The sequence below is a fragment of the Podarcis cretensis genome (assembly GCF_951804945.1).
Source record: "Podarcis cretensis genome assembly, chromosome: 8".
Taxonomy (NCBI): Eukaryota; Metazoa; Chordata; class Lepidosauria; order Squamata; family Lacertidae; genus Podarcis; species Podarcis cretensis.
In genome coordinates, this window is record NC_137177.1 from 19678743 (window position 1) to 19689804 (window position 11062).

At 50.1% G+C, this 11062-nt stretch overlaps 2 protein-coding genes across 4 annotated transcripts in view; one reads left to right on the plus strand and one right to left on the minus strand.

The window, feature by feature from the left end:
- The window catches only part of LOC307221545 (retroviral integration site protein Fli-1 homolog), a 29704-nt gene extending 23646 nt beyond the window's left edge, over window positions 1-6058 (plus strand). Inside the window, exons 6-9 of one of the 3 annotated variants that reach the window (XM_079986169.1) lie at window positions 70-135; window positions 2334-2393; window positions 3884-3931; window positions 4457-6058. In XM_079986169.1, the coding sequence (XP_079842295.1) occupies window positions 70-135; window positions 2334-2393; window positions 3884-3931; window positions 4457-4971 (689 nt within the window). In that variant the 3' untranslated portion in view covers window positions 4972-6058. The remainder of the gene's footprint in view (window positions 1-69; window positions 136-2333; window positions 2394-3883; window positions 3932-4456) is intronic. The other 2 variants (XM_079986168.1, XM_079986170.1) reach the window with 2 other exon arrangements.
- Window positions 1-11062, minus strand: part of ETV2 (ETS variant transcription factor 2) — a 226159-nt gene that overhangs the window by 52390 nt on the left and 162707 nt on the right. The gene's annotated exons all lie outside the window — the stretch shown is intronic.

Genomic DNA, 11062 nt, shown 5'->3' on the forward strand with positions numbered 1-11062 from the left:
AACTGTGTCTTTCCTCCCTGAAATAGCACCTCTGTTTAATTCAGGCCCATTTTCTCTCTCTTGGTACAGAGTCTGCATATGAAGAAATACGGCGCAACAGCTGGGGCAGCGGCTCCATCAGCACAACTTCCAAAGGTATTAGTTAGTCATTCCCAGAATAAAAGCTGGGAAGGCTACATTTTTAATCTCTCTCCTCTGGTTGTGTTGATAAGGGGAAGGGCCATAGCTCAGTGGTCCAGAACATCTAGTTCAGAAGGTCTTGGGTTCTATCCCCGGTATCTCCAGCTAGGGCTGGGAGAGACCCTCCTGCCTCCTGAGTCCTGGAAAGCTGCTGCCAGCCAGTGTGGGCAATACTAAGCTAGCTGGACCGGTGTGGGGGCAGGGTTGACTGCTCCCAGTTCTCCTAACCTTTGTGAACTGCTTGGGCAGGAATTAGTCATTCTCAGTCTGGATGGACAGTGGCACTCTGGGTTGCAAACTCCACCACTGCTTTGGAAAAGGTAAAGGTAAAGGTAAAGGGACCCCTGACCATTAGGTCCAGTCGTGACCGACTCTGGGGTTGCGGCGCTCATCTCGTTTTATTGGGCGAGGGAGCCGGAGTACAGCTTCCGGGTCATGTGGCCAGCATCACGAACCAGAGCAGCGCACGGAAACACTGTTTACCTTCCCGCCAGAGCGGTACCTATTTATCTACTTGCACTTTGACATGCTTCCGAACTGCTAGGTTGGCAGGAGTTGGGACCGAGCAACGGGAGCTCACCCCGTCGCGGGGATTTGAACCGCCGAACTTCTGATCGGCAAGTCCTTGGCTCTGTGGTTTAACCCACAGCGCCACCCGCGTCCCTCCAGGAAAAGCTACAGGTGCCCAATAGGCAGAGGACCCCTCCAGACGTCTTTTTTCTTGTGCACACATGATTATTTGTTCTCATGGAGCCAGAACACAGAGTCATTCAACAAAGCTAAAGGGTATGAGATTCAGGAGAATGAGAGAAGAAGTGCACCCTTAATAATAATAATAATAAGAATTTATTATTTATACCCCACCCACCTGGCTGGGTTTCCCCAGCAACTCTGGGCGGCTCCCAACAGAACATTATAAAACACGATAAAAGATCAAACATTTAAAACTTCCCTAAATAGGGTTGCCTTCAGGTGTCTTCTAAAAGTCAGATAGTTGTTTATTTCCTTGACATCTGATGGGAGGGCGGTCGACAAGGCGGGCGCCGCTACCAAAAAGACCCTGTGCCTGGTTCCCTGTAACTTCACTTCTCGCAGTGAGGGAACCACCAGAAGGCCTTTGGAGCTGGACCTCAGTGTCTGGGTAGAACGATGGGGGTGGAGACGCTCCTTCAGGTATACAGTGGTACCTCAGGTTAAGTACTTAATTCGTTCCGGAGGTCCGTTCTTAACCTGAAACTGTTCTTAACCTGAAGCACCACTTTAGCTAATGGGGCCTCCTGCTGCCAGAGCACAATTTCTGTTCTCATCCTGAAGCAAAGTTCTTAACCTGAAGCACTATTTCTGGGTTAGCAGAGTGTGTAACCTGAATTGTATGTAACCTGAAGCGTATGTAACCCGAGGTACCACTGTACTGGGTTGAGGCTTTAAAGGTCAGCACCAACACTTTGAATTGTGCTTGGAAACATACTGGGAACCAATGTAGGTCTTGGCTGCCACTCCCAGTCACCAGTCTAGCTGCCGCATTCTGGATTAGTTGTAGTTTCCGGGTCACCTTGAAAGGTAGCCCCCCGTAGAGTGCATTGCAGTAGTCCAAGCGGTAGATAACCAGAGCATGCACTACTCTGTTGAGACACAGTCTGCGGGCAGGTAGGGTGTCAGCCTGCGTACCAGATGGAGCTGGTAAACAGCTGCCCTGGACACAGAATTGACCTGCGCCTCCATGGACAGCTGTGAGCACAGAGAAAATGTTAAACTACAGAACTTGCTTCCACAGCAAGCTTCCACCAACCTACACTGCTTTTACAAGGCGATTAGACAAATTTATAGAGGTTTAAGTGCATTGATGGATACTCGTCCTGATGGCTGTAGGATACCTTTTGAGATCCGTGTGCCCTTGAATACCAGCTGCTGGGAACGAAAGCAGGACAGAGCCATGGGGCTCAGGCCCCTCTTGCAGACTGTCCATAGGCATCTGGTTGACCCCTGTGAGGAATAGGTGGGCCTTTGGCCTGATCCTGCCATGCTGTTCTTCTGTTCTTTTGACTTCAGTCAAGGGGAAATAGTTCTCAGCCCAAGTTAAATCAAATAATTGCATACGGACATATTTTGTTTCTCTCTCTCAATGCTTCACTTGCTCCTTTTCCATCTTCAAGGTTCCCCACCACAGATCCAGGGTGTCGGCAGGACTCCTGATTCAACACGCATTGCTCCAGGTACAGTTTTTCACCTTTCCTAGGAGAAGTTTGCTCCACTTCCTGCCTTGGGACTGCCACCCTTTTTTTTATTATCAGCCTCTGTTCCTGTGCTTTTAACAACAGCATCACCTGCAAACCAGCAAGGGCTCCTCCTGTCAAAAGGATCACCTGCTGATTTCTGTAGATCAGGTTGTTAAAGGCAGAAGAGCAGATTAGGCTCCTCTTTTTCTGGTCAGTTGGCAACTATGCTTTCTAAAGATACCACACGTTTTGTGACGTGGGGATGGCAAGCATATTCTTATAATGCTTTCAAACGAATATATTTAGCTTGTGCAGGTGGAAGGGGAAAAACAGGACTCTCATATCCCCGGTGTTGAAGAGAGAATTTTGACAGGTGCAACTTGTCATGTCAGAGTTCTGAAGGGAAGGGAAAATCTGCACTAGCTAAAAATCTCTCTTCTGTATAAACAGAGGAGATAGATCATGGACTTCAGCAGGTCACCCTAGCCTCAGTGGCATGCCTTTATTTAAATATACGTTCCTTCTTACCCCTAATATATTGTCCACTCACGTTTCATCTCCACAACAGCCTTGTGGGGTTGGTTGTGGCAATTTTTCTGCGGCTGGAGAAAAAAAGGTTGAGGAGGAGAGATGCTTCCAAGGTCACAAATAAGACCACAGCTGAGCTGAGGGGTAGCCAACTTTTTTTAATGACAGGGCTCCTGTGCCTTTAACGGCTGTGTGGCTAGCAAGAATTCAGCTGACAAAGCTTTTCTCAGCATGGAAAGAACAGCGATGGGGAAAGAATTGTTGGCTTGGTTGGATTTCTGCTTGCCACTCAGCTCCTCTAAAGAACTTGCTAAGAAGAGAAGTTGGCAAACTACCACGGTGGTGATTTGAACTTGGCTCCCAATGCAATAGCATCTAGTAGGCCACGGATGGGGATCTGTGGCCCTCCAGATGCGGTCAGACTTCAACTCCCATCAGACCCAACCAGCATAGAAAATGCTCAGGGATGATGGGAGTTGTAGTCCAGCAACATCGGGAGGGGCACCCCAGGTTCCTCATCTTTGGAGTAGAACATAGTGGCTCTTGGAGCAGTTGGGCCAGAAGGAGGTCTAGTTGTTACTGAGGTGGTCAAGCCTACCTGTACCTGCTTCAGACGGCAGGTGTGGGCTCACATTGCTGAATGCAGAAATCCTCTCTCCCAGCACAAGGATTGCTAGCATGTCGTGCCTACAGCCTAGCCTTGAACTTGACAGGCTAGTTTTCTATTTGCAGGGACTTTTATTTACTTCTATGGAGGAGCATTCAGCCGCATGAGCTGCAACCTGCAGTCTGTAGTGGTACAGTGCAGCCCAGAGCTGTACCACCTCAGCCAGGGCTCAGCCAGGAGGCGCCTGAGAACAGCAGTGAGGCTTTCCAGGCGATGCGGCAAGGCAGAGCTGCAGGTGGGGAGGTGCATCTTACTCCAGCCCCTCTCACGACTCCCTTCTCATTCTCACCAGATCCATACCAGGTCCTGGGACCCACTAGCAGCCGCTTGGCAAACCCAGGTGGGTCCAAACGTCTCTTTCTCTTGGGGAGTTAGAGGGTGTATGAAGCTGGGCTTGTGGCACAAAGGTGCCATAATGGGAAAAGAAAGCGTCGCCTGTTAAATCCCCTTCTAAGGCTGGGAAAGGGCAGGGAGATAGCAAATAGGTGCTTGCAGAGCCAAAAGCTCCCACCCGTTTAGCGAGCCAAGTTGTTTGCTGTGACCAAAGCTTGGGCAGAGGAGAATATGGGAGTGAGGAGCAAGGATGCGCCATGTTCAAAAGCCCAGTATTGGTCTCCAATAGAGATGGGGAACCTCCGGCCCTCTGAATGCCATCGGACTACAACTCCCATCATCCAGTGGTCATGGATGATGGGAGTTGTACTCCAGCAACATCCAGAGGGCTGCAGGTTCCCTGGCCCACAGCACCTGCGTTAGACCTGCCCTCTTAGCCCGGCCAACCCACTTGCTGACCAGCTTCGCAGACAGTTCAGAGCTCCCACCTTTGCCCCCTACCCTTAACCAGGCCCCTTCTCTCCCCCGGCAGGCAGCGGTCAGATCCAGCTGTGGCAGTTCCTCCTGGAGCTGCTGTCGGACAGCAGCAACGCCAACTGCATCACCTGGGAGGGCACGAACGGCGAGTTCAAGATGACGGACCCCGACGAAGTGGCTCGGCGGTGGGGCGAGCGCAAGAGCAAGCCCAACATGAACTACGACAAGCTGAGCCGGGCTCTGCGCTACTATTACGACAAGAGCATCATGACCAAAGTGCACGGCAAGCGTTACGCCTACAAGTTCGATTTCCAGGGCATCAACCAGAGCCAGCAAGGGCAGCCAGGCGAACCTGCCCTCTACAAGTACCACCACACGGACCTGCCTTACCTCCCACCCTACCACCAGCAGAAGGTGGGCTTCGGCCTGGGCCATGCCGCCCAGATGCCTACCTCCCCCACAGGCTTCTTTGGGCCCACCTCCCCCTACTGGAATTCCAGCGGGGGCAACCTCTACCCAAACCCCAACGTGCCCAGGCAGCCCGGAAGCCACTTGAGCTCTTTCTTTTAGTCCCCTTGATGCCTCTGGGGCCCTTCAAGCTACTTGGACTCCTGCGGCAGCCAGCAGAGCTCATTGTTCAGACAGCAGCCGAGCCCCAAGACTGTGAATTATCCTGGGTGGTGTGGATGAGGGTTCTGCCACCAGGGGGCACCCCTCTCATCGCCTTTGGCACTTAGTGCAACGCCCATCTGATCTCCTCCTTCGCCACTAGGAGGTGCTGGACTTGGCTGGAACTTCTACAGCACAGATGGGGAGCCCGCAGCTCTCCTGTTGGTATTGGGACTACAACTCCCATTGTCCTTGACCCAAGGCTGCGGGTGATGGGAATTGGAGTCCGGCAACTTGGGGAAAGGGCCACAGCTGCCCCATCCGCGGCTCCCGAGTGAATGACAGAGCCTAATAAGGGCCTCGAATTTGCATGCACCGCAGCAGAGGGAACTTGAGGTTGCAAGAGACATTGAGCTGCTGCTACTTGCTTGGCATCTTTTCATGGCTGGCTTAAGACGTTTTGCTGATTACAAACACAGCTGAGCAGAGCAGGCTAAGGTGGGGGAACAGCACAGGCCACAGGGGACCTGCAGCCTAGTCCTCCAGCCCTTTGCTGCCACACCTCTCTCTCTCTCACACACAAACACATACACACACACACGACCTCTGCCACCTAAGGTGGCTGTCTCATTCTCCCTTAATGGCAGTAGTACCCAGAGTGGTTTTCCAATCAACCCCTCTTCCCAGGGAACTCTGAACTATAGTTCTGTGAGGGAAATAGGGGTTGCCTTAACAACTCTTTGGGACGCAGGTGGCGCTGGTGTCTAAACCACAGAGCCTAGGGCTTGCTGATCAGAAGGTTGGCGGTTTGAATCCCTGCGATGCGGTGAGCTCCCATTTCTTGGTCCCTGCTCCTGCCAACCTAGCAGTTCGAAAGCACGTCAAAGTGCAAGTAGATAAATAGGTACCACTCTAGCAGAAAGGTAAATGGTGTTTCCGTGCGCTGCTCTGGTTCGCCAGAAGTGGCTTAGTCATGTTGGCCACATGACCCGGAAGCTGTATGCCGGCTCCCTCGGCCAGTAAAGCGAGATGAGCGCCACAACCCCAGAGTCGGCCACGACTGGACCTAATGGTCAGGGGTCCCTTTACCTTTACCTTTACCAACTCTTAGCGCCTCGAGCAAACTACAGTTCCCAATATTCTTTGGGGGTGGGGAGCCATGGCGGTTTAATTGTATGCTTTAAATCAAGGGTGTGAATATGCCATAGTCACCCTTGTAGAACTTAGCAGAGAAGACAAAACTAGAATGAGTCAGCTCTGCCAGTCGGTGGTTCTGGCTCCCCCTACTATTGGCCTCCCTGCTTTCTGCCCTATCAGCCCCAATGGGCCACTGAGGAGGTCAAGCCTATATGTTAAGACTAGCAGCTGCTGGGGGAGGAGAGACACTGACATACAGTACAGCCACAACAATAGCAGCGCCATTTTCTCTTGGAACATCAAATTCCACTCTCTGTTTCCAAACCCTGGTGTGACAATAGAAGTAGCATTTTCCAGCATGGCAGTGATGGTTGAAAAGGGCCTTTGCTCTTGACTTGGGCATTTCCAGTGTATTTGGGCAGTGGGGGTGGGGTGGGGGAGATTAAGGTAGCAAGTGCTTATTGGCTAGCACTCATGCCATCACCAGGGCTGCTTTTGCCCCCTTAAGCCAGCCCACGTTTTTTGCAACTATTTTTAATGTTTTAATGCTTAAGGTTCACGGTTTTAATTTGCCAGGTGGGTGGGTAAGGAAAAGGGAGAACATTTATATTCCTATTTTTTAAAAGATGCATGTGTGGCAGTTTTAAAATAAATATTAAACGACACAAGAGGTTAAGAAGCACATGTATATGCATATCAAGAGGAGCTGAACTTAAAACTGTAGGTGACCTCCACAAAATGGTCTTCGCCGTTCTATGATCACAAACCTCAAAGCACAATGGTTAGACTTAACTTCGTTGAGCTGAGCGAAGCTCTTGAGTGGGCTATTTTCAAACTTCTTTCCAAAGTCTTGAGTATTTTCCAACCTCTTTCCAAAGACTTGAGCATATGTTGCCTTCTCATCTGTACTAAAAGCTGCTCCATTTCCTTCCAGAATCCCCACAATGGTTTGGAGTCATGCTATTTTGGGGCAGCGTGGCAAATTGAAAACGCAGACCAAGCCAATGGGCACTACTAGGGTGAGGTCAGGGCAGGTACCCTTGTGGATCCCAGACAATCATTGGTGCTCTAACAAGTGCCCCAGGTTGCCTTGTGGTGATGCCAGGCCTCATCCTGGGTACTGCAAATTTGCCTCTAAACAGTGTGTGGAGGCCATCTATTAAGAATGGAACATATATTGGTCTTCAATGACTTTAGCAATCTCAGGGGCTCTGGAGGACAGTTGTTAGGGGAGGATGTTGTTGCTTGCAGATGGGTCGCTTCCCCTCACAGAGCTGCAATTCCCAGAGAAGCAGGAATGACTGCTAAATCTCTTTCAGTTTATAATGTACATATATATCAGAGGTAAATAAGCATGTGCTCTGAGCATGCAGCAGACCACTTGAAGCTGTAAAGTGGAACAAGCATTTTGTTATATAAGGCTCTCCCACGAAAGAGATCCCCGCAAGTAAAAAAATATCCAGCGCAGAAAGGAAGTTTTTGTTTCAGGCTGTTCCCTGCTATGCTAGGTTTCTACTTGCAGGGAGAGTGTTACTGTTGTTTTACATATGGGATTGTTGAAAACAGGATTACTCCAGCTGCAGTGGTACAAATCATAACCTCAGCCTCTGGCTCATGACACTGCCTCCCAGGAGCAAGGAGGAGAGACAAGGTAAACTCAACCTATCTCTTGAATAATATGAGCAACAATTCAGTTAAACAAGAGGAGATGCTAGAACAATCTGCTGGGATGGGTGTGTGCTGAGAGTTGCTAGGAGATGCTTCGTCCCCTCACAGAGCTACAATTCCCAGAGTGGTTCATGCCAGTTTTCAGGAAACTCTGAAAACTCTGTAAACAGACACTACTACAAGTCAACACGTGGTTTAAAGGTGTAGTCTGACTGGTATATATACTTAAAGGGACACTGAAGTCCGGATGGTGTGACCTAAATTATACAAGTGGTGGAATTCCCTTTTATTTGCCAGCGTTGCAAACTCTAACCCATTTCTGCCACTTGTGGAGGCAGACCCAAGAGATTGCAGTCAACTAAATCATGCTCTTATAAGACGACCTGCAGAAATCAATGGACTCGGCTGACCGTTGATTTCAATGGGTCTCCTTTCGAGTATCACATAGGTGTAGCTGCAACCCCCTTGGGTCCGGCTCCACAGTGGCAGAGACAGAAGAGCTTGCAACACAGGCAAAAAGATGCAAATGTCGCCCACTTGCATAATTTAGGTCACATCCGGACTTCACCTTCGTGCCTATATGACTCAGAGTACATCTTTACGGCACACGTTGGATGAGAACGAAGGCTGCTGAAAGGCAAAATGCTGAGGAGGACAGCTACCAGTTTGAACCATCTTCTCCGGCAATGACTCGTACTTCCTAGCTATGGAATTGAGTAGCAGTAACAGCATCTTATTCAAAATTCTCTTTGTCTCCTGTACTCAACTCTCCCTCATCTCCTGGAACTTCCTAGCCTGTCATCAGGTAGTTCAGCACCAGGAAAGCCTCGGGAGACGAGGAACATCTTATTAGAGAGGTTTAAGAGGACTACAGTCGCAGGAAACAAGCCATACACAGAGAGCCAGTGTGGTGTAGTGGTTAAGAGCGATGGACTCATAATCTGGTGAACCGGGCTCGCTTCCCTGCTCCTCCACATGCAGCTGCTGGGTGACCTTGGGCTAGTCACATCTCTCTGAAGTCTCTCAGCCTCACTCACCTCACAGAGTGTTTGCTGTGGGGGAGGAAGGGAAAGGAGATTGTTAGCCGCTTTGAGACTGACTCCTTAGGGTAGTGATAAAGCGGGGTATCAAATCCAAACTCCTCTTCCTCCTCCATACGGATCCCATCAGTCCATCTTGAGTAGCAGCAACCAGAATCCCGAATATATGGGTTTTGGAGAACCACTGCTCTTCCTCTTGTGTGTCTGTCACCTACAAAAACAACATCCCGAAGCTCCCTTTTAGTACTGCCCCATTGCAAAGATGATGGAGTCCACTCATTCCCACAAACACATCTCTCTCCGTAATACACTTTCTGTTCTGTAGTGCTCCCTGCCTTGTATTATTAGTCTTCTGTGTATTAAAAGATGTGCTGTAGATGAAACCTTCTGGATTTGATGGGTCTTGAGTAGGCCTGGGTGATATATCAATATATATCACGAGCACCGGGGCTATCTCAGCTGGGGGGGGGGGGACTGGTATGTGCACATGACTCTACAAAACCCTCAAAGGCCATTTTGGTGGTCTGGTTTAAGAAACAGCAATGGAAACCCCCAAAGCCTGTAGTTTTCCCACTCCTGCGTTGCTATTATTATATATTTATTTATATCCCCCCCCCTTTCTCTCCCTGACATGGACTCCCCTAAATCCCAGGGTTCCCGGCAGGAGTTCCAGATCCTTTTCCCAACAGAGGCCCCTCAGCATCTTTCCCTCTTCTCTCCCCCCCCCCCATTTCTCTTATTTAATCTAGGGAGCAGAGCAGAGCCTTGTCCCACCTCTACAGCTGCCGTCTGCCCAACAGCCTCCACCCCTGCAGGGGTCAAAGCACCCACCTTCCTCCACTTCTCCCATCTGCTTCCTGCTCTCGTGCCCAAATCCACGGCTGCTTTTCCTGTTTGTCCGGCCCCAGGACAATGCAGACAGCTTGTCTAGGACATGCACGGCCAGAACAATGGGGGTTACGAAGCAGATGGGCCAGGCAACAACACAAGGGGGGGGGGGGACGGACGGCAGAAGAGGCTCCTTCACTTCCCTGGTTTTGCTCCCCTCTGCTTCCAAAAAATAAAATAAAAGCAGCTATTCCTAACTCCAAATGGTAAATGCATGTGCCTCTACAGGTACCCTCCTCTTGCTGTTGCTTGGGGGAGGGGCAATTCCTCTTCTCTTTAGTACCCAGCTCAAAGCCTTTAAGAAGCCAGGAGGACACTCTCATAAGAAACCCTTGCACAATTTCCCCAGAAGCATGAAAGGAACGGTAGAAGCACTATTTATGTCTGGGGTGGGCGAGAGAAGAGGTAGGTAACGTGACCCGCTTTTATCTCTGGCCCCCACCACAGGTGCGCAGCCCAACTGGTCAACCCGTAGGAAATGAAGCTGACATAACAGGTTCCACTCTCCTGGTTTATGGAAATTGGCACACCCACAGCACCAGTGAGTAGAAGGCTGGTCTTAGGAAGAGGTCAGGCTATTTGGCCATCTAACTCAGTAATGCCAACTCTGACTGGCAGCAGCCTCACAGGGCCCTTAGGCTGAATGTTTCACTGCACCCCATCTTTTTAACGAGATGCCAGAGGTTGATATTGTGACTTTCTGCATACCACTTTAAGAGGCAGTGGCGGCGACTGATTTAGGTGGCCTTAGAAAACCAGACAAATTAATGGAGGATAAGCCTTCTTGCCAACAAAGGTCCATATAGTTAAAGCTATGGCTTTCCCAGTAGTGATGTATAGAAGTGAGAGCTGGACCGTAAAGAAGGTTGATCGCCGAAGAATTGATGCTTTTGAATTATGGTGCCGGAGGAGACTCTTGAGAGTCCCATGGACTGCAAGAAGATCAAACCTCTCCATTCTGAAGGAAATCAGCCTTGAGTGCTCACTGGAAGGACAGATCCTGAAGCTGAGGCTCCAATACTTTGGCCACCTCATGAGAAGAGAAGACTCCCTGGAAAAGACCCTGATGTTGGGAAAGGAGGGCACAAGGAAAAGGGGACGACAGAGGACGAGATGGTTGGACAGTGTTCTCGAAGCTACCAGCATGAGTTTGACCAAACTGCGGGAGGCAGTGGAAGACAGGAGTGCCTGGCGTGCTCTGGTCCATGGGTCATGAAGAGTCGGACATGACTAAACAACAGCAACAAGCCTTCTGGTAACTACTAAACCAGATAGCTCTGTTCTACCTCCACTGCTGGGGGCTGTATCTTCTGAATAGT